The sequence below is a fragment of the Garra rufa genome, chromosome 10 (assembly GCF_049309525.1).
Source record: "Garra rufa chromosome 10, GarRuf1.0, whole genome shotgun sequence".
NCBI lineage: Eukaryota > Metazoa > Chordata > Actinopteri > Cypriniformes > Cyprinidae > Garra > Garra rufa.
In genome coordinates, this window is record NC_133370.1 from 31,768,489 (window position 1) to 31,796,392 (window position 27,904).

Here is a 27,904-nt window from a genome sequence, read left to right on the forward strand (position 1 = left end):
TTTGGTTGTGATGAAACTTAGATAATTTCTCATCAACATCAAAAGCAAAATCACAAAGCTCTCAGAAATTTGCAGAAGTTCTCTCATCCACGAATTTCCTTGGGCAAAAAGAAAAAGCATGAACAAAGCCTTTGTTGAATTATATCTGTAAATATGTGGTAGCGGTAACATTATTGAATAGCATTTCTGACAAAAACACCACAGATTTGGCTGCTGTCTGCTGTCTGCTGTCGTGGGAAAGTAGAAATATGTATTCTTTTCTCAGACTAAAGATATTTGAAGCACACAGAAACAATGTCAAACCATGAACACTTAAAGAAACAATTTAATTGTAATTACACTGTACAATGTGAAATAATTTGAACATGGATTGATTTGAAACCTTCAAAGGGTCGGTTTCTCACCCTCATTTTTGTTCCAAATCTGCTTTTCTTCCCTTTGGGTTTTTTATGAACACTGGGAACCAAACAATATTGGACTCCATTGATTTCTATTATGTAGATATATTTCTCAAAATATCTTCTTTTGTGTTCCACAGACGAAAGAAAACAACGTTTTGGAACAGCGTAATGTTTTTGCAAGGACAGCCTTTTAAATGGAAATTATTAAAAGAGCTGACAAATATGTTTGTACTCTAAACATTCGACAAGCTAAAACTAAGAAACACAGTTTGATGGATCACTATATAATGTCTATAATAAGGATTTTCATTTAATGTTCCTAAGTTTCTAATTAAAACTGTTACATTCTTTGTTGAATCGAGCATTATAGCTGAACACCACTGCTACGCACTGAAAGTTGCACAAACAACATTTAAATAGAGTTTTAAAAGTCCATGAATGTCCTTATCTGAGTCTGAGTTTGAGTTTGAGCTTGATTGCTTCACAAATGGAGGAGTGCAATGCTGACTGACATCTCCAGAGGCACTGAACCTCAAACAAAGCTCATCTTTTGATTATCATATATAAAACCCATTTTTTCACAGCAATACCACGGCGATTACAGATCAGTGTAACTGCAGAATCAAAGTTTTCCCCTCACCTCAAGGGTAGATCCCTCAGGATTCATCGTCGGTTTTAATAATGTGGAACAGCGTGACGTTGAACAGTACCTGGTGGCCGTTGTTCCAGCCGTAAAGTGCACGATCCCTGGCGTTGTAATCCAGCATGGACATGTGAAAGTACTGGTTGTGGATAGGGATGTCCATGTACTCATACGTAGAGGTTTTGGTGGAATAAGAGTAGTACACCTTAGCCCCGGTCAGGTGGGAGTTGGTGATGTACAGCGTGCCGCAAATCATGAAAGACTCACCTGCGTTTCGTTTGGAGTATTCTGTGTTCCATGAGTTCAGCACTTGGATGGTCAGAGGATCTAGCTGGCTGATTACTATATTCCCTGCGTTCTGATTGGTGGCGTAGATGGCCCATAAACCAAGCTCGTCGGCCATCAGGTCAATGTCGGAGAATCCGCCCCAGGTGTACGGGTAGACGTTGTGGAAGCCAGCGGATTCAAGTGCTCGTTGCGTCATGACCCGGCCGCTTTCAAAGCTGTATCTGACAATGATGTTGCTCTGGTACTTGTTGTAGTATAGGGAGCCGTTGTAGACCACATGATTAGTTCCCGCCCAGTGGAACGGAAGGTTGTAGGTTCTTGACTCGACCCCAGCCACAAAGTCGTTTACCGATTTGTATTCACGGACAATCTTGTTGTTTGTATAGCTGTCCATGTACCAGACCTGCATTAGAGCATTAAAAATTTTATGAATAACATTTAAAACTTTGAATTATTTTATAAATGCATCATTTAAAGCACAACAATGGGGATCAGGAAGTAAAATTCCATACAGAAATTGATTTTTAGAGATAAACCCTTTAAGACACCTGACCATGAGTTATTTCTCAGCAGAAGACATAAGTCAGTACGATTTGAAAATCAAACTTACAGTGTGAAAAAATGTGTTTATTAGCTGCATGGAGTGTCCAAACCATCATATTGAAGTGAGAAATTATGCAGATTTATACAGTAAAACTTACATTAAAGGGATAGTTCACCCAAAAATGAAAATTTGATGTTTATCTGTCTACCTCCAGGGCGCTCAAAATAAGTGACTTTGTTTCTTCAGTAGAACACAAATGAAGATTTTTAACTCAAATTGTTGCAGTTTGTCAGTCATATAATGGCAGTCAATTGGCTCCACGTGAACGCGCTTAGGACAGTTGGACGTTGCGGTGGATCAGAGGTAAAAATGATATAAATACTGTTCAGTTTCTTGCACAGACCGATATTTTTGTGTCTTAAAGGAGAACTCCGGTGTGATATTGACCTAAAGTGTATTGAATCATGATACTGAGTGTGAACGTACCTTGCATGTAACTGCAAGATGTTAAGCGATCGCCGCCATCTTGAATGTAGTCACGTTAAGTCGAGTGACGAGCAGGAAGGAACGTATCAGGTTTTCAACTTATCAGGTTGTAGTTTCCTTCCTGCTCGTCACTCGTCTTATCGTGACTACATTCAAGATGGCGGCGATCGCTTAACTTCTTGCAGTTACTGTCTGTATAAATCTTCTCGTAAATAAACTACCGGTGCTTTTTATGAGTTTTCAATGTCACGTTTTAAATGTCAGGGCCCTTGGAAGTCTACCGATGAAGTGTGGCGCTACTTTGTGCCTTGTAAATGGCGTAAAACAGTGATTTTTCTACATGACTGCTTCGATGCCCCATTGACTCTCATTGACAAGCTGTTGTGAGCATCGGCTAACTGACCCCAGATTTCGGACAGCAGTGGACAAGACGAGATGAGATGTGCAAGGTACGTTCACACTCGGTATCATGATTCAATACACTTTAGGTCAAATATCACACCGGAGTTCTCCTTTAAGACCTCAATGTATCATCACGCGCCACAGGTTTTTTTTATTTGGTTTTGTCTGTGTATGTTTTTTTGGCTCTTGAAGCCATGGAGCCCACTGACTGCCATTATATGACAGTCAGACTGCAACGAGTTTGAGTTAAAAATCTTTGTTTGTGTTCTACTGAAGAAACAAAGTCAACTACAGCTTGGATGTCCTATGGTGACAAAGCTCAATTTTCAACAGCCATTACTTTATTTTTACTATAAAAATAAAGGTAATTGCAACATTTTATCTCACAATTCTGACTTTTTTTCTTGCAATCGCAAGTTTACATGTTTCAATTCTGAATTTTTTTCAGAATTGTGACATATAAACTCACAATTGTGAGTTATATAGTCAGAAGCGCATAATATGAACTCCCAATTGTAAGTTATAAAGTCAGAATTGCAAGATATAAACTCACAATTCTGACTTTTTTTCTCAGAATTGCGTCACACAAACTCACAATTCTGACCTTTTTTTTTTCAAAATTGTGAGATATAAACAAACAACTGTGAGTTAAAAAGTCAGAATTGCGAGATATAAACTCACAATTCTGGCTTTTTTCTCAGAATGCTACAAACTAGGGATGCACGATATTTATCGGACAGATAAATTATCGACCGATATGGGTAAAAATTACGTCATTTTTATTGCTCCGATAAATAAATGAAATCCGATCCGATAAAGTACTCTTGCTGGTAAATCAATCAATCAGTCTGGTTTATCTGAGATTCATCTGCTTTCCGAGTGCAAGTGACTGCAGCTGTAAACTGCAGTGACTCTCGGACTTTGTCGCGTGTAATACGTCATCATCTGTGTCGTCATCATCGTCTTCGCAGGTCTGGAAGTTTTTCACGGTGACAGAGGAGGACGATGCTATTGCTATTTGCAACACATGTTTAGCAAGGATTCCGAGAGGAGGTAAAAAGCCGTCAAGTTTTAACAATCTTATATCTCACTTCAGAGGTCGTCATCGCGGTTAATCTGTTTTAGGGGCCGTTCACACGCGTGGCGCCTAAAACGCGTGGAAAATGCTGAAGCGCCGCTTTCTCTTTCTTTCCAAACCCAAAGTCTTTGCCAAACCGCTCTGTAGCTTGAGCTCCAGTGGCGTCTGCCGTTGCTAGGCAACCATGACGTGCGCTCTCCATAAAGACGCGGAAGTTTTAGCAAAGGATAAATGGATTTTCAGCATTAAAAATCACTTGCAGTAGCTCTGTAATCAAATTTATTTAAAAATGTTTATTCCTGTACAGCTATGATAAGCTGTTTCTCCACCTTGGCAGTGCTTTCAATGTTATTAAGGGAAAGGATGAAGCTGATTGGTTGGTTCATGTCACATGACCTACGTTGCACTTGCGGCATTCTGAAGAGTTGAGATGTTTTTATCTCGATTCTGATGTTTAATTCCCCGCCTTGTACGATTTGGCTGCTGCACACATTCATAATATGATCAATATGAATGGACTACATGTAAGCGTTACAACAGACATTTGGACATCTGACTTTAGTCCATGATGCACTTTTCATTTTTTCCAGGTTGACAAAATGTCAAAGCATTTTATTTTATTTAGAATTGTGGTGCCTTACACAAAAAAATAAAAACATTTTTGAAGAGTCAGGACTGTTTGCTATGATTGTTAGACCCAGATATATAATATAAATTTCATTAGTTTATCTTAGATTTTGTATTCTCCTGTGTGCACAAAATTATCATATAAAAATATGAATGTATTGGGTATCGGTATCGGCATCGGCCAAAAGAAGGACTTAATTATCGGCTATCGGTATCGGTTAAAATTTTTCATATCGTGTATCCCTACTACAAACGCAATTCTATTTTTCTCAAAACTGTGAGATATAAATTCAAAACATTGAGTTATAAAGACAGAATTGCGAGATTTAACTCGAGATATAAACTTTTTACGCAGAATTGAGTGATACAAAAAATTCTGACTATTTTTCTCAAAATTGTGAGATATAAACTTACAATTGTAAGTTAGAAAGTCAGAATTATGAGATATAAACTGACAATTCTGACTTTTTTCTCAAAACTGTGAGATATTTATACTTACAATTGTGAGTTATAAACTCATAATTGCGTGATATAAATTCGCAATTCAGACGTTTTTTTTCCAAAATTGTGAGATATAAACTCACAATTCTGACTTTTTTCTCAGAATTGAGTGATACAAAAAAATCTGACTATTTTTCTCAAAAATGTAAGATATAAACTTACAATTTTGAGTTATAGTCTGAATTGCACAATATAAACAATTCTTTACATCCCTCCAGTTGCTTGTTTACATCTCACAATTCTGAAAAAAAAAAGTCAGAATTGTGAAATGTAAACTTGTGATTGCAAGAAAAAAATCTGAATTGTGAGATAAAATGTCGCAATTACCTTTTTTTTTTTTTAAATTTATTATTCAGTGGTGGAAATAGGCTTCCATGCATATCTTTGTCTCTTTTTTTTATTTATTTATTTTTTGCTTCAAATCAAAGTTTATGCTTATGGATAACAATAATGGAAAATCTAGTTCCATTGATTATTACCTTGTTGTTCTTAGGTGAAGCCTGAGGGTCTGTCATCCAAGCTCCAAACCTTGTTCCTGATGTCTTTACAGTGGTGGGCCCTGTGATTTTCATCAGCTTACCACAGGCTGGCACAAAGAAGAATGACAAGTAATGTCAGCTGTTATACAAGCACGTCAACACATTTTCAAAAAAACAAAAAAAAAAAAAACCACATACCATACCACGCAAGAATATATCATAAATTCAACTCACTGAGTTTGTTCATACAATTCCTCAGTCTTCCCTCCAAGCCGAGGACCCTTTGCTGGAGTTCCTCATATTCATACGCTCCTATCTCCTCCTGGATAGCAGTCAGCACCAGAGAAAGGTTCCTGATCTCCTCCTTGAACTGGGAAATGAGTGTGGCATCAGTCTTGTACTGCTCCAGCACTGGAATCAGCGGCTGCAGTTCATTCATCTTCCCCTTCAGCTCCTACAAAACCAGAAAGACATTTATACAGAAATCACATGAGGGGAGATTTGCTTACATTAACAAAAACAAATGCAAGAGCACATCACAGCTTGTCCGGTAGACAGCAAGAATAACATGAAATGATATTACTGCTTGGATATAAAACATGACCTTTAGAGGTTTACAGGATTTCCAGGAACACTAAACTACGTGTGGCCTTTTCAAATGTTTGTGAAGGATAATGACAAGAAGCTTTTAAGTGGGATTTGATTCTTCATTCTTGGAGAGTAATGGCAAGAATGTGGCTTTTTCAAACCATTCTGTTCATATTAGAAAGGACCATTGATTTTCTCTGAGGCATGACTTTAATGGTAGCTCACCTGAAAGTTTTTAGTCAATAATGTTCTTCGGTTCGACTCGATTTGTCTGAACTTTGATCGGAGTCCTTTCATCTGGCTCTCCATTTTCATGACATACTGGAAGTCCCTCTGGGTCCTCAGGTTCAGCACTTCGATTGATTGCGACATGTTCTGAATCTTAAGAGAGGAAGATGGGCCGAAATGAAGTTAGGATCCATTAATCATTCTTTGAACTGCAAAAACGAAGATGCGATGGATTTAAATTATATTTCCAACCCAGTGTAAATCAGCCTTGACACTATGTCTCAAAGGAATTCTGCATTTCCATAATTCCACTCAATGCAAGCAAAGCAAAGCAAAGACAGAAAGATCTCAGAGACACACCACAGCTGACACAAAAATGAGACTATGTATCGGTTAACCATATTACTTCCTTCACTAACATCCACCAAACAAAAAAAGACACAGAGATGTCTTATGGGCTAATAACTATCGCAGAATTTTACTTTAACAGAGAAGAAAAGCGTAGGAAGTAGGAACAAGAGGGAGCCTAAAACACCCTTCAGGCCTTTTAGCATTACCATCATCTTTATGCTCCTCCATAATCAGCTGCGGAGAAGCCAGTGGCATTCTTAATAGATGACAATGGCGCACATTCTAGCATAATGCTTTCAAATTGCTGAAATGAGAGCTTTTGTTATCTAAACCACATCTCAATATAAAGCGACTTTAGAGACGTTTATGCACACACACACACACACACACGCACGCACGCACGCACGCACGCACGCACGCACGCACGCACGCACACACACACACACACACACACACACACACACACACACACACACACACACGTTGGGTTTACATGTTTTATGGGGACATTCCATAGGCGTAATGGTTTTCATACTGTACAAACCGTACTTTCTATCGCCCTACACCTACCCTACACCTAAACCTAGCCCTCACAGGAGATTGTGCATACTTTTACTTCCTAGGTAAAACACCACTCATTGTGCATGATTTATAAGCCCGTTTCCTCATGGGGACCTGAGAAATGTCCCCACAAGGTCAAAATCTACTGGTATTCCTATCCTTGTGGGGACATTTGGTCCCCATAATGTGATGAATACCAGGTACACACACACACATACACACACCTTCTCCAGTAACTGGCGGAGCTGTCTGCTCTTTGCGTCTCTGGAGCACAAGTTCTGTTCTGGTGCCACCACCGTACAGATGCAGCGGCCGTCGGCATCCTGCGCTGAACTGTACACCTGCCAGCCTTCCTTTGGTCTGATGGTCTGTAAACATACACAGGCGTGCATGACATATCTTAGTGTTTTTGTTTACAATTTTAAATGACATTCTTAATGCAATGAATTTTAATGACATAAAATGTGACATAATCTGATTTTCATGCCTCGAGCAAGCTTTAAGCTGCTGAGTGAAACTGAAATGTGGATATTTGGTGAGAACAACAATAAATTTACATGGCAGACTATTCACTTTCAGTGCTTCATATTATAACTTATTACAGTACATCTGTTATATAGAGAGACGATTGAGTAAATATGCAAATCGTTTTTAAATATGCATATCATTTCATTTTGTATGTAAATCTAGGGAGTTGATTTTTTTGTTGTTGTTGAAATTAATAGCCTGTCTCAAATTTCCTTGATTCCAAAAGCATGGCTTTCATTTATTATATGTCCAGCTTTCTGGGTAAAGTGATTTTAAAGAAATACATTACCAGTCAAAAGTTTTTGAATAGTCAGTTTTTAATGTTTCTGCTCACTAAACCTGTATTTATTTGATTTGAAGTACAGCAAAACAGTAAAATTTTGAAATATTTTTACTGTTTAAAATAGTTTTTTTCTATTTGAATATATTTTAAAATGTAATTTAATCCTGTGATTTCAAAGCTGAATTTTTAGCATCATTACTCCAGTCACATGATCCTTCAGAAATCATTCTAACATCCTTAAAAAACATTTATTTTTATGTTGAAAACAGTTTTTTTTATGTTTCTTTGATTAGTAGAAAATTCAGAAATCTTTTGTAACATTATAAATGTCTTTAACATCACTTTTGATCAATCTAAAGCATCCTTCCTAAATATAAGTATTAATTTCTATAATTTCTAATAATAATAGTAATAAATGTTTCTTGAACAGTAAATGAGCATATTAGAATGATTTCTGAAGGATCATGTGACACAAAAGACTGGAGTAATGATGCTGAAAATACAGATTCTATCACTGGAATAAATTACACATTTAAATATATTCAAATTGAAAACAATTATTTTAAATAGTAAAAATATTTAAAAAAGTTACTGTTTTGTTGAAATAAATGAAAGCTTGGTGAGCAGAAGAAACTTATTTAAAATTCCTACTGTTCAAAAACTTTTGACTGGTAGTGTAGTTAACCCAAACAATTTGTTAAATATTTTCTCACCTTCAGGTCAGCAGATGTAGGTGAGTTTGTTTGTTCATCAGAAAATATTTGGAGAAATTTAGCCTTACATCACTTGTTCACCAGTGGATCCATTGTAGTGAATGGGTGCCGTCAGAATCAGAGTTCAAACAGCTGAATAAAACATCACTACCATAAGTAATCCACATGACTTGAGTCCATCATGTTAAAAAGATGTCTGTTTGTAAAAAACAAATCCAAAAATAAGACATTTTTAACTTCAAAGTCTTGCTTCTGGTTGAAATGTGCATAATATTGATTTCTCCAAAGAAATATGCATAAAGCAAGCACAGTTTACAACAAAAACAGTCCAAATCTGTTGTAAACAAATGTGTGGGTTGATTTTGTTTTGAGAGGACAAGAGAAGATGAACTTTTTCACTTGAGGAAAAATTGGATTATGGACTTGTCACAGTGTGGATTATCTGTAGATTATTGCAATGTTTTTATCAGCAGTTTGATCTCTAATTCTGATGGCACCCATTCACTACAGAGGGTCCATTGGTGAGCAAGTGATGCGATGCTAAATTTCTTTATTCAGAAGTCTTTTCTGATAAAGAAACAAATGTAACCCTGGACCAAAACCAGTCATAAGGGTCAATTTTTTTAAATTGAGATTTATACATCATCTTAAAGCTGAATAATTGTTAGAATTGGACAATATTTGGCTGAGATACAACTATTTGAAAATCTGGAATCTGAGTGTGCAAAAAATTCTAAATACTGAGAAAATCGCCTTTAAGCAATGCATTATACAAATCAAAAATTAAGTTTTGATATATTTACAGTAGGAAATTTACAAAATATCTTCATGGAACATGATCTTTCATTAATATCCTAATGATTTTTGGCATAAAAGAAAAATATTATTGCTACAAATATACCCGTGCTACTTAAGACTGGTTTTGTGGTCTAGGGTCACAAATGAGGGTGAATAAATTTCCAGCAAACTTTCATTTTTGGGTAAACTATTCCTTTAAATCTCTGTCTCTGACTCTTTAAGAACCTATATGGCTTCCTTTGAAATCATGTAACAAAAGCACAGGAGAAATATTGTGCAGTTGCTGTGTACTCCACTGAATATTCATTTCGATTTACACTGATTCATCTGAATTCTGAAAGCAATTCAAGCACACGCCACTAAAACATGGCAGGCCATAAATAGCATGTTTTGACGACAAATAGCACCCCGTCGCAACACCTTCACGATAAAGCCTCTCTCTCCATTCATCCCCCCAAATTTCCCTAGATTGTCTGCAACAATAAAGCCGCTTTGTAAACACCCACATTCATTTTTTCCTCTCTCACAGCGGGCTCTGAAAGGCCGGCTCTGGGGACTAGCCTTTTACAGCCGAGCTGAAAAAGAGAGTTCTTTACACACTCTGGCACACTTCCTGATGCTGCCGCAACTAACAACTAACTGCAATTTCAGCAAATTGTAACATATCCAAGTTGGATGGGTACTTCCTGCTAGTTCTCTGCCATTATGAAATATGAGCAGAGGGATTCTGCTCCTCAAATAAGACCTGCAGCTGGGTTTATTAAGACTGGATGAGAGATCCTCATGACACCCTCACTCATACTACGATTTGCTTTTATTTCCGGTCACAAATGACATGAAATTCAAGCAGCTATTTGGGTGTCACATGATGAATAGTTGGCCATGCCTCAACGGTGCAGATCTGATCTTGACCCAGTAATAAAATAGACCCATTAGAGATTGTGTACAGATTAATAGTAGTGCTGAGAATAGACTGAGGAAGAAAAACATTTTCTCATTTAAACACTTCATCAACATCAAATACTGTAGATTGATATTGAACTCTCAGTTTAACAAAATAATAATACTTTAAATTTGGTTAAAAATGAAGTTAAAATGCACTGCAATGTCCATTTTGTGTACGTATGGTACATGCTGTTACAGTGTACTTATATTTAAAGTAACTAGTAATTACTGTAATTATAGGTTACTCTTGTACTTACAGTACAGTAGGAAACATCCATCTTAATTTGTATGACAGTGTAAACCATAATATATTCTAGTATTACAGTTGTAAAGGAAACAATTATCATGATAATTTCAACACAAACAAAATTTCACAGTACATGCATAGTATATATAGTATATGCTTTATATTTTAGTGTAAATACACAGCATGCAATTCAAAAAAAGACACCTAATATAAAGAGTGACCAAAAATATATAAGATGAAATAACCAGCCAATGCTCAGTATGTACAACCTTTGCAGTTTAAAATAAGAGAGAATGCATGCTGAACGCTTTAATGTACAGTAGCTCGTTCATTCAAAAATATTATCTGTAACCATTTGTGCTGCAATCATAAAGGAAGTTATAGAAAATAAGGCGTTTCGCTTTTTAAATCACATTTGTAAAGTACCCCACATCTGTCAAGATTTTAACCCAGCTCAAGTTTGATCGCATTTCCATTTCTCTTTCTCTGGATATCATATTATCACATAAGCAGATATCGTTAAACACACTGTCAGCTTTGTTTTTTTTTTACTTTACATATATCTCGTTTCTATGACTCGGTGTAGTAGGAGCGGGACTCAGACATGTCAAGTTTCTGTCTATGTAAAGTCAGGAAGGTGCGCAGCACTCACCGCGGAAGGGCTGTAGCCGAGCAGAGCGAGAAAACACAGCGGTTTCAGCACCACGAACAGCGCCCGCATTCTGCCTCCAGTCTCCCTCCTACGTCTCTCTTACAACCTGATTCACTCTCCGATGTTTCAGATCGAGCTTCTTGTCGGTATCTTGGGATCGGAGACCCTCGATAGAGCCGCTGAAAGTGCGTGCGCTGTCATCGTCGCTCCGGGCGCAGAAAAGTTTGAGAGATGTGTGGAGACTCTCAGCGGATGTTACATCATTGGAGTATTTCAATGCAGGGTTACTCATTCATTACCCAAACTAAAATAGTAACTTCAAGAGATCATATCATGACTTTTATTTCTTTACAATGTAAGGTGTGAAGATTAAACTTAACCAAAATGTCCATTAGATGCTATTCACAAGGGAGACAAATCACAAGGAATCGAACGATGCTGGCTCCTTAAGAATTCCATTAACGATTATTTTAGCAAATTTATAAGAAAATTGAAAATAAATATATTGTACTTTTTTCTTAAGTGTAATAAAATTCGTCATAACTAAGCTAAATGTTAAATAAAATGAAACAATCGATCATTTTATAAACCATTAATGATTTCAGCAAAACACATAGCCTAACAATCTTTCTTTCTACATTGTTAGCTATGTGAACAACCAGTCAGTACCTACAAGGATTTTAAGTCTCACGACTAATTTCAGCTTCATTTTCAGCGATCAAAATTACTGTCTAGTGGTTAAGACAAATTCAGAATTCAGTAACTGCCAGACTAAAGGTTCACACTTATCAACAACTATAATCATTACAGAAAATATTATGTTTTATAAAATCCACCGGACAAAAATAACGATTCAGGTAAACTATCCTTCGAATAACTTATAAAAAAAAATTCTTAGCTAATGAACATAAAACATTAACAGCCAATTAATCTATTCTGATTTGAGAATCTTGAGAATGTAAAGTTGCAGATGACTCATAATAAACACTACTTTATCATTGGATGGTTTGGACGCTCAATATCATTTTTGGTGTGAATGGGCCTTAAAAAGGTGTTTTGAATCTCCAAAACGGCCTATAAGACTAGTTTGTTCATGAAGCTTACAATAGAGTGTTTTTAGGATGCCTCAGAAATTGGCCGTATTGTTGGCACAGAACGTAAACAATGCCACTGAACCGAACAAAACACGCATATTTTGCTGATTATTGCTGAAAAAAAAAAGATCAATAATTGTCATGTTTTGGGCTGTACTAATTCCTTAGGGTCTTAATGAGAAGTCTATAACATACTTTGCTTAAAATTTCTCAATTGTAGTGTAAAAAACACTCTTTTTACCTTGTAAAAACCAGCTCTTTTTAGAGCGAGCTATTATGTTGCATGTTCCTTTAAATGCAAATGAGCTCTGCTGTAATGTTACTTTAGCCAAGTTTAGCTGCAAAACTTGCTAACTAGCACTTTATTAAGAGGCCATTTGCAAAGATGCATAAAAAACCCTTATACTCACTTCTGCTGTTGGTAAAGCTGCATCATGAATGATTGGCACGAACACGCATATGACACGAAAAGTAACATTAATCCTCTGTGTCTTCAATGGCTAAAATGTCGGGAGTAAATGAGGACTACTATGGTCATTATTACATCCAACAACAGAACACCTCAATCTGAGACATTCTTGTCTTTCACTGCACCTGAGTCGACACAATGGCAATCAAAGTCAGACTGTTTCAGCTCGGTGAGAGCAGGTCTAGGGTAAGGTGCTTAAATCAATCAACTATCGTGGGAGCGGCCTCTGTCTGTGTGTCGTCACACCGACAAGAAGCTGAGAATGACCTGAGTTTATAAAGGGGATATTACTTTTAAAGATAAAAAAAAAAAAAAAAAAAAAAAAAAACTGGGTGGATTTTTATTGTAGGGTGGTTGTGCAGTCATTTCTGCAAAAGGATTCCCGACCAAGTATTGAGTGCATAACTGAACATAATTGTTTGAAGGTTGACTTTTTTTGTATTAAAAAGACTTTTCTTTTATTGGTCGGATGAAATATGATAATTTTTTGAGATGAGAATTTTGGGGTTTCATGAGCTGTATGCCAAAATCATCAATATTAAAACAATAAAAGGCTTGAACTACTTCAGTTGTGTTGTAATGAATCTAAAATATATGGAAGTCTATGTTTATCAGTACATTACAGAAAATAATGAACTTTATCACAATATGCTAATTTTTTGAGAAGGACCAGTATAGTTTGGGGGAAATTGGCACTTGTGGGGCTTTGAAGACACCGTACAACCCCATCCATTTAAAATTTTATTTAAAACCGGAGTTGGAACCGAAACTTGATGGCACCCGCGAAGAAGTTCGGCAATTACAGCTTATACTGGACGTGTCTGAATGGTTATAGTGAACTTAATGTCACTTTGATTTATCTTTATATGTACTGGCAGGGTAGAGTACTGAGAAAGACACAAACGCGATGTGTTTACTGTGTTTACTGTAGTAAAGAGACGAACACGGTGTGTTTACTGTGTTCGTGGTACAGAGCTGAACGCGATGTGCTTACTGTGTTTACTGTGGTACAGAGCTGAACACGGTGTGTTTACTGTGTTTACTCTGGTACAGAGCTGAACGCGGTGTGTTTACTGTGTTTACTGTAGTAAAGAGACGAACACGGTGTGTTTACTGTGTTTACTGTGGTACAGAGCTGAACACGGTGTGTTTACTGTGTTTACTCTGGTGCAGAGCTGAACGCGGTGTGTTTACTGTGGTACAGAGCTGAACGTGGTGTGTTTACTGTGTTTACTGTAGTAAAGAGACGAACACGGTGTTTACTGTGTTCGTGGTACAGAGCTGAACGCGATGTGCTTACTGTGTTTACTGTGGTACAGAGCTGAACACGGTGTGTTTACTGTGTTTACTCTGGTACAGAGCTGAACGCGGTGTGTTTACTGTGGTACAGAGCTGAACGCGATGTGTTTACTGTGTTTACTGTAGTAAAGAGACGAACACGGTGTGTTTACTGTGTTCGTGGTACAGAGCTGAACGCGATGTGCTTACTGTGTTTATTGTGGTACAGAGCTGAACACGGTGTGTTTACTGTGTTTACTCTGGTGCAGAGCTGAACGCGGTGTGTTTACTGTGGTACAGAGCTGAACGCGGTGTGTTTATTGTGTTTACTGTGGTACAGAGCTGAACGTGGTGTGTTTACTGTGTTTACTGTAGTAAAGAGACGAACACTGTGTTTACTGTGTTCGTGGTACAGAGCTGAACGCGATGTGCTTACTGTGTTTACTGTGGTACAGAGCTGAACACGGTGTGTTTACTGTGTTTACTCTGGTGCAGAGCTGAACGCGGTGTGTTTACTGTGTTTACTGTAGTAAAGAGACGAACACTGTGTTTACTGTGTTCGTGGTACAGAGCTGAACGCGATGTGCTTACTGTGTTTACTGTGGTACAGAGCTGAACACGGTGTGTTTACTGTGTTTACTCTGGTACAGAGCTGAACGTGGTGTGTTTACTGTGGTACAGAGCTGAACGTGGTGTGTTTACTGTGTTTACTGTAGTAAAGAGACGAACACTGTGTTTACTGTGTTCGTGGTACAGAGCTGAACGCGATGTGCTTACTGTGTTTACTGTGGTACAGAGCTGAACACGGTGTGTTTACTGTGTTTACTCTGGTACAGAGCTGAACGTGGTGTGTTTACTGTGGTACAGAGCTGAACGCGATGTGTTTACTGTGTTTACTGTAGTAAAGAGACGAACACGGTGTGTTTACTGTGTTCGTGGTACAGAGCTGAACACGGTGTGTTTACTGTGTTTACTCTGGTACAGAGCTGAACGCGGTGTGTTTACTGTGGTACAGAGCTGAACGCGATGTGTTTACTGTGTTTACTGTAGTAAAGAGACGAACACGGTGTGTTTACTGTGTTCGTGGTACAGAGCTGAACGCGATGTGCTTACTGTGTTTATTGTGGTACAGAGCTGAACACGGTGTGTTTACTGTGTTTACTCTGGTGCAGAGCTGAACGCGGTGTGTTTACTGTGGTACAGAGCTGAACGCGGTGTGTTTACTGTGTTTACTGTAGTAAAGAGACGAACACTGTGTTTACTGTGTTCGTGGTACAGAGCTGAACGCGATGTGCTTACTGTGTTTACTGTGGTACAGAGCTGAACACGGTGTGTTTACTGTGTTTACTCTGGTGCAGAGCTGAACGCGGTGTGTTTACTGTGTTTACTGTAGTAAAGAGACGAACACTGTGTTTACTGTGTTCGTGGTACAGAGCTGAACGCGATGTGCTTACTGTGTTTACTGTGGTACAGAGCTGAACACGGTGTGTTTACTGTGTTTACTCTGGTACAGAGCTGAACGCGGTGTGTTTACTGTGGTACAGAGCTGAACGTGGTGTGTTTACTGTGTTTACTGTAGTAAAGAGACGAACACTGTGTTTACTGTGTTCGTGGTACAGAGCTGAACGCGATGTGCTTACTGTGTTTACTGTGGTACAGAGCTGAACGCGGTGTGTTTACTGTGGTACAGAGCTGAACGCGATGTGTTTACTGTGTTTACTGTAGTAAAGAGACGAACACGGTGTATTTACTGTGTTCGTGGTACAGAGCTGAACGCGATGTGCTTACTGTGTTTATTGTGGTACAGAGCTGAACACGGTGTGTTTACTGTGTTTACTGTAGTAAAGAGACGAACACTGTGTTTACTGTGTTCGTGGTACAGAGCTGAACGCGATGTGCTTACTGTGTTTACTGTGGTACAGAGCTGAACGTGGTGTGTTTACTGTGTTTACTGTAGTAAAGAGACGAACACTGTGTTTACTGTGTTCGTGGTACAGAGCTGAATGCGATGTGCTTACTGTGTTTACTGTGGTACAGAGCTGAACACGGTGTGTTTACTGTGTTTACTCTGGTACAGAGCTGAACGCGGTGTGTTTACTGTGGTACAGAGCTGAACGCGATGTGTTTACTGTGTTTACTGTAGTAAAGAGACGAACACGGTGTATTTACTGTGTTCGTGGTACAGAGCTGAACGCGATGTGCTTACTGTGTTTATTGTGGTACAGAGCTGAACACGGTGTGTTTACTGTGTTTACTCTGGTACAGAGCTGAACGCGGTGTGTTTACTGTGGTACAGAGCTGAACGCGATGTGTTTACTGTGTTTACTGTGGTACAGAGCTGAACGCGATGTGTTTACTGTGTTTACTGTGGTACAGAGCTGAACGCGATGTGTTTACTGTGTTTACTCTGGTACAAAGCTGAACGCGGTGTGTTTACTGTGGTACAGAGCTGAACGCGATGTGTTTACTGTGTTTACTGTAGTAAAGAGACGAACACGGTGTGTTTACTGTGTTTGTGGTACAGAGCTGAACGCGATGTGCTTACTGTGTTTACTGTGGTACAGAGCTGAACACGGTGTGTTTACTGTGTTTACTCTGGTACAGAGCTGAACGCGGTGTGTTTACTGTGGTACAGAGCTGAACGCGATGTGTTTACTGTGTTTACTGTAGTAAAGAGACGAACACGGTGTGTTTACTGTGTTCGTGGTACAGAGCTGAACGCGATGTGCTTACTGTGTTTACTGTGGTACAGAGCTGAACACGGTGTGTTTACTGTGTTTACTCTGGTACAGAGCTGAACGCGGTGTGTTTACTCTGGTACAGAGCTGAACGCGGTGTGTTTACTGTGGTACAGAGCTGAACGCGGTATGTTTACTGTGTTTACTGTGGTACAGAGCTGAACGTGGTGTGTTTACTGTGTTTACTGTGGTACAGAGCTGAACGCGGTGTGTTTACTATGTTTACTGTGGTACAGAGCTGAACGCGGTGTGTTTACTGTGGTAAAGAGACGAACGCGGTGTGTTTACTGAGGCATAGCTGATTGAACAAGAGCAAAAAAGTGATTGGTTAACATAACTTACTCCGTCCTTATATTGAAATACATAAATGTGAGTGTTATAGTCTTTACTCATGTGCAGTTGCGGGCTGTAAACACGCTTGCAGGTATTGCATTAACATTACATCTTAATTATTAACAGACACATTTTAAACCATCTAGCGTTACAAAGCTAAGCTTTATACTGACCCTCCTTTCTAAAGCAGCATGGTTAGAAATTATTTGTGTAAACATTAACCCATTTAGTTCGATCAGCGATCACATTCCCTCAGTGCTGTCAGTTTACTTCTCACTCGGGGCGGGTCTATGCTAAAACACTGCTGTCTATCAACTATCGCAGGAGCGGCCTCTGTCGGTGTTAAGCCACAACGACAGGCATCTGAGAACGGCTCGAAATGAGAAGGGGCAAATTATTTTACTAAATTAAAAGAAAACTACTGGGCGGATCGTTGTCATTCTAGGATGGTTGTGTACACACACTCACAACACACATTTCAGTTCAAACTGCTTGTAAAAGTGCATGTGGCACCGGATGACCCCTTTAATAAATAGTACTGCAGATTCAAGTGTCGTGTTGTGACGATTAATAGTGGATGAAACAGAATATTAAGCTATTAAAAAAAGGATCAGAAACAGTTATCGGTGTCAAAACATAGGCTATTTCTCTCATATTTTATGATAATGCTTCAATATTTGGAAATATGAATATAAATGCAAGAGTATATAAAGATTTGTGACATTTCTAACTATTTGTGTATTAATGTACCACACTCCAAAGTTATAAACTTAAGGTAACATATTATGAAGGGTTGCCTTGCAATTGCCTCATAACTGTTTACATGCTATTTTTATTAACTAAGAAAACAAGCATCTCTACATATTATTTATAGACCTGCTTATGCTAAAATTGCCTCATCAGAAGTTGGAGAAAAAACTTCAGAGCTCTTGTGCTCACATTCTCAATTAGTTGCTTGGCAACATGTGTGGTTAGTCTGTCCTTTTTTTAGAGGTAGGCTCCTGTCTTTATCTGCTCCTTTATCAAAAGAGAAAACCTATTTTTACTTTAGTGTCATATCAGTTTACAGTCAACATCAGTGAAGTCACACTCATTTAGAGACATTACTGACCACTTAAAAATAAGTTGGATTTGGATAATGCTTCACTGAAACTTGACAGCACCAGCTGGGGACAAAAAACAAATGCCGGGACAAGCAGGGCATCCCTGTGTTCATAGTTAGTCATGTTAGACATCCTTTTGACATTTGGTTTCAATTATCTTAGCCGCATGTAATGGTAAATTTAACCCAAGTGCAGCAATAATACTCATCAAAGTCCCTATAAATGCTTCCTCTTGTATAGAAAAGGACATATGAGTTTACTTTAAAAACCTGGTCTCCTTTCTTGCAGAAGCTGCAGGAGTCACCTTGGTCTTTCCAGGAGGTGTCCACCCCCCTGAGCACACATCAATCTAGCTATGTATCAAAGCTCAAAGCAGCTGCAGACAGACATCTCAGAGACTGTTTTCAGACCGCAAGCCAACATGTGTCAACGAGTAGAGAAAGAGAGAAAAAAATCAATAACCATGCCCCAGTGAGCAGTTGTCTTTCTCATTATTCTATGCATATATATAGGCATATTTTTAACACTTACATAAAAGAAGGGATGAAATGTGAACTACATAAGGGATAATGTTCCTTGTCAGATGGAGTTTTGTTTTACGCAATGTACAGTTGACTGTTTATTACTTTTTGTCCTCTAACATCAAAATCTATTGACATATTTGTTAAGAGCTGTTTTTACATGTAAAAAGTGTTTGTTCTGTACATATTTCTTTCCTTATTCAGATGTGACAACTTTTTCAGTGGAGGAAGCAATATTATGGATAGAGGACTCTTTTAGCCAGAAGCAATGGTTTAAAGGTAAGGACATCTTAATGATAAACATGCAGTTTCTCACTTCACAAGACATTTATTGATGGACTGGAGTCGTGTAGTGTTTAATTGTGGATTATTGTTTATATCAGCTGTTTGAACTCCCATTTTGACGATACCCATTCACTACAGAGGTTTCATTACGGAGCATGTGATAAAGCTAAATTTCTCCAAATTTGTTCCAATGAAACATTACATTAAAGATTCACAAATTTTCATTTTTGGATGAACTGTTCCTTTAAAGAGCAGGTCATATGATATTTTAATGTGTTGTAATATTGTGTTGGAGTCCCCTACAACAAGGATAGAAAAATCTTCTTAGAATATGCATTTAATATTAGAATCATTTAGCAATGATTTCGATTAGTTTGAAGCAGTTCTGAGCTTAAGGTCTGTAAACTCCTCCTTTCAATAAGCCTACTCTGCTCTGATTGGTCAGTTGGCCAAGTCTGTTGTAAATGGTCTTTCTGTGTACAATTCTATATATATATATATATATATATATATATATATATATATATATATATATAAAGTTTAGCTGCTAAACTATAAACACTTCGCAAAACAATAATCGTGGACACGTTAGCTGAGTACTAACGTTACTAACCGGTAAGACAATACTGTTTGTAAACCAAAATATGTCTACATTCTTAATTATTAAACAAAGTAATTAGAACAACAGTCTACATTAATCAACAGATTCTTAGGAAATAGTGGGTTCACACCGAATTATCGGAACTATTTTAGTAAGACATTTATATCGTGGTTTACCTAGAAACCTCTCTAGGATAGATACGTCACATACCTGCATACCTGCTTTTTACAATTAAGGCATTATCATTGCAATGTATGACTAGACACTATTTGGCACCAGTTGCTATTGTATAAAACGAGGGAGCAAGAAGTTTGCGGTGTGAAATGAGAGGCATGTAAGTAGCACTAGTTTCAGTTACCAAGATCAGTACTAATAGCTATAATCAGTAGAAATAGTACATTTACAAAAGAATAAATAATAAAAGCTGTTAATCCATAAAGTCAATTGTCGTAGAAAGCACTTGTCTCAGAAGCTCAGACAGAAGTCACATTTTCAAATCAAGCAGCTTTCTCTTGGTCAATGAGGCAAATCCACAAACACAGGTGCTTGACACATTCACAGTTAAAAGTTTTATTCTTTTCGAATGTGATATTTGTCTTTCTATTGATTTAAAGTAGATTTGCAGGATCTCCTAACTCTCCCACACAAGCGCATGTCAAAACAACTATCTGTTGTTGTTTGCTGTCTCCAGTAGTTTGCTATGTGGTCTCCTGTTTTTTTTTCTTGTTTTTTTTTCCTGTCTGTAAAACTATGGGCCAGTGTTTTAGCACTTTGTGGACAAAGTAATTAGTCCCAAAAAAAACAATAATAAAAAAACAAAAACAAAAACAAGCCACAAGTGTATGGAAGCTTGTTTCCACCAATTAAAAATAAATAAATAATAATAATTATATATATATATATATATATATATATATATATATATATATATATATATACAGTGCACAGCATAAATGAGTACACCCCCTCTTAATATATATATAAAAGATGTATTTTCTTAATGATCACTAATATAATTCATGGAAAGATGACATTAAACATTAAATGTATTAAACATATACTTAATAAAAACAACAAAATATATGCCAATATTTCCTGTATAATAATAAGTAAATTAGCCAATTTTGTTTAAATAATGGATTGCAGAAATGAATATACACCCTATATGTAATTCAGCAAATGTATAATATTCTAGTACTTAATATGTCCTCCAGAACATTAAGTATACTGCTCTGACCCTTCTTGGCACTGAGTGTACAGGTTCATGGCAAATTTTCACATCTGTCCTGTTTAACTCCTGGAGGACGACCTCCTTAAATGCCCTGGTCTTTAATGGGGAGTTCTGCTTAGCTTGTCTCTACAGAATCCCCCACAGCTGCTCAAGAGTGTTAATACTGAGTGAAATACATGTCCACTGAAGGATTTTCACCTTGGGAGAATAAATATCCTCATTGTCATGCTGAAAAAATGCCCATTAATGCAGGGAATGAAGGGAAGGGTAGCATCTGCAGTTTCAGTTTTTTGTATTGCATCACACAGTAGTGTGTGAATTCATGACAGCACTGATAAAGCACAGCTCCCTCACACCTTCAGCACTCATACATCCCTGTAGAAGAGCTTTACTACCACTGAACGTCACTGTAGGTACCAGGCACTTCTCGCTGTACTCCTCCTCTAGCAACACCAGAACATTTTGGATGCTTTTGGATCCGAAATGATTGACTTGGTCCCTTGACACCAGAGTATGGATTCCCAGAAGTCTCTATTTTGTAAATATGGGCATTGGAAGAGGTTAAATGAGTTTACTGTGCTTTGGCTACAGTAGGTAATTCTAGTGGTGACAATAACCATGCATGTCACTTCTGCAGGCTGCTTCGTACTCTGTGAGATAAAGTGTCACTCTTTTCATAGCTTTTGCCGGCTCTGATACTCTTACATGGTATTTCTCCGCCTCATTTTGTAGCAAAAATTCACTCATCATTAAATGAAAACTTAAAGTGAAGACCTGGTTATTTCAGGAGCCATGTCACAAGGCCATTGTTTTTGAATGTCAGTGCTACTTCTGCTATATTTTCACACTTAAAACAATAATTTGGTATTACTCTTGTACCACTGTCCTCTTTTCTGCTAAGAAAAAAGTCACCTGGCAGTTCTCTCCCAAGTGGTTTCATTGTTGACAGCATTAAGTCTGTGTATGATTCAGTAGGCTATAAAACACCTTTAACTGTCAGGAAATTACTTTAAAAGTTTTGGTTCAGTATAACTACTGGTTGATCAAAAATAGCTTTAAAGGGATAGTTCGGGCATTTAAGACATAAAGTTGTATGCAATCCTTATCAGCACTATAGTGTATACACACTGACCCACATTGCGTTCACCTCCCTGGTCAGAGTTCTGGCCGCTGGAAGTTTTTCAAGAAAGTAGTCACGGTTAGTTTCCGGGGCCTCAAAACTGTGCGTTTTTACGTGAAAAAAATATATGCGTTTCAAAGCTTGATTAATTTACATCACAAAAAACACTCCTAACAAAAATCATACCTCAGTTTTAATCGGCACTATATTCTTTCCGTTTCCATCAATCCGCGCTGCTGTCAGTTCGCACGTTCCGATCAGCTGTTCCATTACACACTCGAATGACAACGACGTAAAAAGTAGAAAATTAACAATGGTGCGAACTTGTAAATTCCCAGGTTGTGACCACAAGAATGTGCAGGGATCGCCGTTCAGATTCCATCGTTTTCCTGTTTCTGATATAGTTATGAGACAGCTTTGGCTGGTTGCCATCGGCTACTCTGCTGGAGCTAAAATATCCAGTATCAAGGATTTTCGTGTGTGCAGTGCTTACTTCAGCGAAGACGATTACATCCCCAACCAAGGAGGAAAAATCAAAAAATGGATTTTAAAGAGTTCTGCTGTACCAGTACCACGGGTAAGCTCTATTTACTAACTTTATGTCGCATACGACAGGTTTATTTTGAAGCTAACGTCGGTTTTTAGGCTAACGTCACATTGAGAATATTCTAACCGGGGCAGTGATAGCATCGACAATAATCGACTGCGGTCACACCATCTGCGCTTCGTAAAAGTGCGGTCACGCCATCTCCGCCTAAAGTTATGTTGCGCGCCTATATAGATATTTACGGTAACAAACACCTCCGACCTAACTCGGCGCATTTCATGTTACTAAACTGCTTTTAAGAACTGCATACCGTAGTCAGGACCAATGCTATTAACAATCTCTCTATCTCTGTCTCCCCCCCCACCCAAAAAAAAAACTATTAATCTGACATGCGCAAAAAAATCATAAAAATATAAAAATCGAATTCTTTTCTTCAAACTCCAACAGATTTTTGTTCTGCATCCTATCACTGTGGTGATTTACATGCTGTTTAACGGTTTCATTATTTTATAATTGAATACCAAAGTTTTTTTTATTTATACCATTTTTCTCAATATAGACATTTTTTTTAAATCATAAAAATATGAAATCAAACTAATACTCCAGCAGATTATTGTTCTGCATGTCCTGTATGTTATATGCTGTATCATTTATTTTAATTACATACCAAAGTCGACATATGCTATTGACATTGCTATATAGGCATTTTAAAAATTCATAAAAAAATGAAATCAAATTGTTTTCTGAAAACTCCAACAGATTATTGTTCCTCATCTCCTCAAGTACCACTGTGGTGATTTTCAAGTTGTTTTACTGTATCATTTTTTAATAATTTCATACCAAAGTCGACATATGCTATTGACATTGCTATATAGGCATTTTAAAAATTCATAAAAAAATGAAATCAAATTGTTTTCTGAAAACTCCAACAGATTATTGTTCTTCATCTCCTCAAGTACCACTGTGGTGATTTTCAAGTTGTTTTACCGTATCATTTTTTTATAATTTCATACCAAAGTCGACATATGCTATTGACATTGCTATATAGGCATTTAAAAAAATTCATAAAAAAATGAAATCAAATTGTTTTCTGAAAACTCCAACAGATTATTGTTCTACATCTCCTCACGTACCACTGTGGTGATTTTCAAGTTGTTTTACTGTATCATTTTTTAATAATTTCATACCAAAGTCGACATATGCAATTGACATTGCTATAAAGACAATTTAAAAATTCATAAAAATATGAAATCAAATTGTTTTCTGAAAACTCCAACAGATTATTGTTCTTCATCTCCTCAAGTACCACTGTGGTGATTTTCAAGTTGTTTTACCGTATCATTTTTTTATAATTTCATACCAAAGTCGACATATGCTATTGACATTGCTATATAGGCATTTAAAAAAATTCATAAAAAAATGAAATCAAATTGTTTTCTGAAAACTCCAACAGATTATTGTTCTACATCTCCTCACGTACCACTGTGGTGATTTTCAAGTTGTTTTACTGTATCATTTTTTAATAATTTCATACCAAAGTCGACATATGCAATTGACATTGCTATAAAGACAATTTAAAAATTCATAAAAATATGAAATCAAATTGTTTTCTGAAAACTCCAACAGATTATTGTTCTACATCTCCTCAAGTACCACTGTGGTGATTTTCAAGTTGTTTTACTGTATCATTTTTTAATAATTGCATACCAAATTCAACATATGCAATTGACATTGCTATATAGGCATTTTAAAAATTCATAAAAAAATGAAATCAAATTGTTTTCTGAAAACTCCAACAGATTATTGTTCTTCATCTCCTCAAGTACCACTGTGGTGATTTTCAAGTTGTTTTACTGTATCATTTTTTAATAATTTCATACCAAAGTCGACATATGCTATTGACATTGGTATATAGACATTTTAAAAATTCATAAAAAAATGAAATCAAATTGTTTTCTGAAAACTCCAACAGATTATTGTTCTTCATCTCCTCAAGTACCACTGTGGTGATTTTCAAGTTGTTTTACTGTATCATTTTTTAATAATTTCATACCAAAGTCGACATATGCCATTGACATTGCTATATAGGCATTTAAAAAAATTCATAAAAAAAATGAAATCAAATTGTTTTCTGAAAACTCCAACAGATTATTGTTCTACATCTCCTCAAGTACCACTGTGGTGATTTTCAAGTTGTTTTACTGTATCATTTTTTAATAATTTCACACCAAAGTCGACATATGCTATTGACATTGGTATATAGACATTTTAAAAATTCATAAAAAAATGAAATCAAATTGTTTTCTGAAAACTCCAACAGATTATTGTTCTTCATCTCCTCAAGTACCACTGTGGTGATTTTCAAGTTGTTTTACTGTATCATTTTTTAATAATTTCATACCAAAGTCGACATATGCTATTGACATTGCTATATAGGCATTTAAAAAAATTCATAAAAAAATGAAATCAAATTGTTTTCTGAAAACTCCAACAGATTATTGTTCTACATCTCCTCAAGTACCACTGTGGTGATTTTCAAGTTGTTTTACTGTATCATTTTTTAATAATTGCATACCAAATTCGACATATGCAATTGACATTGCTATATAGGCATTTTAAAAATTCATAAAAAAATGAAATCAAATTGTTTTCTGAAAACTCCAACAGATTATTGTTCTTCATCTCCTCAAGTACCACTGTGGTGATTTCCAAGTTGTTTTACTGTATCATTTTTTAATAATTGCATACCAAATTCGACATATGCAATTGACATTGCTATATAGGCATTTTAAAAATTCATAAAAAAATGAAATCAAATTGTTTTCTGAAAACTCCAACAGATTATTGTTCTTCATCTCCTCAAGTACCACTGTGGTGATTTTCAAGTTGTTTTACTGTATCATTTTTTAATAATTTCATACCAAAGTCGACATATGCTATTGACATTGCTATATAGGCATTTAAAAAAATTCATAAAAAAAATGAAATCAAATTGTTTTCTGAAAACTCCAACAGATTATTGTTCTTCATCTCCTCAAGTACCACTGTGGTGATTTTCAAGTTGTTTTACTGTATCATTTTTTAATAATTTCATACCAAAGTCGACATATGCTATTGACATTGGTATATAGACATTTTAAAAATTCATAAAAAAATGAAATCAAATTGTTTTCTGAAAACTCCAACAGATTATTGTTCTTCATCTCCTCAAGTACCACTGTGGTGATTTTCAAGTTGTTTTACTGTATCATTTTTTAATAATTTCATACCAAAGTCGACATATGCCATTGACATTGCTATATAGGCATTTAAAAAAATTCATAAAAAAAATGAAATCAAATTGTTTTCTGAAAACTCCAACAGATTATTGTTCTACATCTCCTCAAGTACCACTGTGGTGATTTTCAAGTTGTTTTACTGTATAATTTTTTAATAATTTCACACCAAAGTCGACATATGCTATTGACATTGGTATATAGACATTTTAAAAATTCATAAAAAAATGAAATCAAATTGTTTTCTGAAAACTCCAACAGATTATTGTTCTTCATCTCCTCAAGTACCACTGTGGTGATTTTCAAGTTGTTTTACTGTATCATTTTTTAATAATTTCATACCAAAGTCGACATATGCCATTGACATTGCTATATAGGCATTTAAAAAAATTCATAAAAAAAATGAAATCAAATTGTTTTCTGAAAACTCCAACAGATTATTGTTCTTCATCTCCTCAAGTACCACTGTGGTGATTTTCAAGTTGTTTTACTGTATCATTTTTTAATAATTGCATACCAAATTCGACATATGCAATTGACATTGCTATATAGGCATTTTAAAAATTCATAAAAAAATGAAATCAAATTGTTTTCTGAAAACTCCAACAGATTATTGTTCTTCATCTCCTCAAGTACCACTGTGGTGATTTTCAAGTTGTTTTACTGTATCATTTTTTAATAATTTCATACCAAAGTCGACATATGCAATTGACATTGCTATATAGGCATTTTAAAAATTCATAAAAAAATGAAATCAAATTGTTTTCTGAAAACTCCAACAGATTATTGTTCTTCATCTCCTCAAGTACCACTGTGGTGATTTTCAAGTTGTTTTACTGTATCATTTTTTAATAATTTCATACCAAAGTCGACATATGCTATTGACATTGGTATATAGACATTTTAAAAATTCATAAAAAAATGAAATCAAATTGTTTTCTGAAAACTCCAACAGATTATTGTTCTTCATCTCCTCAAGTACCACTGTGGTGATTTTCAAGTTGTTTTACTGTATCATTTTTTAATAATTTCATACCAAAGTCGACATATGCCATTGACATTGCTATATAGGCATATAAAAAAATTCATAAAAAAAATGAAATCAAATTGTTTTCTGAAAACTCCAACAGATTATTGTTCTACATCTCCTCAAGTACCACTGTGGTGATTTTCAAGTTGTTTTACTGTATCATTTTAAAATAATTTCATACCAAAGTCGACATATGCCATTGACATTGCTATATAGGCATATAAAAAAATTCATAAAAAAATGAAATCAAATTGTTTTCTGAAAACTCCAACAGATTATTGTTCTTCATCTCCTCAAGTACCACTGTGGTGATTTTCAAGTTGTTTTACTGTATCATTTTTTAATAATTTCATACCAAAGTCGACATATGCCATAGACATTGCTATATAGGCATTTAAAAAAATTCATAAAAAAAAATGAAATCAAATTGTTTTCTGAAAACTCCAACAGATTATTGTTCTACATCTCCTCAAGTACCACTGTGGTGATTTTCAAGTTGTTTTACTGTATCATTTTTTAATAATTTCATACCAAAGTCGACATATGCTATTGACATTGGTATATAGACATTTTAAAAATTCATAAAAAAATGAAATCAAATTGTTTTCTGAAAACTCCAACAGATTATTGTTCTTCATCTCCTCAAGTACCACTGTGGTGATTTTCAAGTTGTTTTACTGTATCATTTTTTAATAATTTCATACCAAAGTCGACATATGCCATTGACATTGCTATATAGGCATTTAAAAAAATTCATAAAAAAATGAAATCAAATTGTTTTCTGAAAACTCCAACAGATTATTGTTCTACATCTCCTCAAGTATCACTGTGGTGATTTTCAAGTTGTTTTACTGTATCATTTTTTTATAATTTCATACCAAAGTCAAGACAAATGCTGTTTACATTGCTTTATAGGTATAAACAAAATATAAAAAT

The 27,904-nt window shown here is 36.1% G+C and overlaps 1 protein-coding gene across 1 annotated transcript; it reads right to left on the reverse strand.

The window, feature by feature from the left end:
- Positions 1-362: 362 nt before the first annotated feature.
- On the reverse strand, positions 363-11,547 carry olfm3b (olfactomedin 3b). The gene is made up of 6 exons (XM_073849017.1): positions 11,344-11,547; positions 7,402-7,545; positions 6,263-6,418; positions 5,684-5,903; positions 5,450-5,556; positions 363-1,735 (listed from the first exon to the last, which is right to left on the reverse strand). Exons 1-6 carry the CDS (start codon positions 11,410-11,412, stop codon positions 1,058-1,060), a joined length of 1,374 nt encoding a protein of 457 aa, XP_073705118.1. The 5' UTR covers positions 11,413-11,547; the 3' UTR covers positions 363-1,057.
- Positions 11,548-27,904: the final 16,357 nt, after the last annotated feature.

Bases quoted from the DNA above. Each gene is read 5' to 3' on its own strand.
- olfm3b (XM_073849017.1), bottom strand. From the start codon at position 11,412: ATGCGGGCGCTGTTCGTGGTGCTGAAACCGCTGTGTTTTCTCGCTCTG. The intron at 7,546-11,343 runs GTGAGTGCTGCG...GTATGTTTACAG, and splicing joins TCGGCTACAGCCCTTCCGCG to ACCATCAGACCAAAGGAAGG. The intron at 5,904-6,262 runs GTGAGCTACCAT...CTGGTTTTGTAG, and splicing joins TATTGACTAAAAACTTTCAG to GAGCTGAAGGGGAAGATGAA.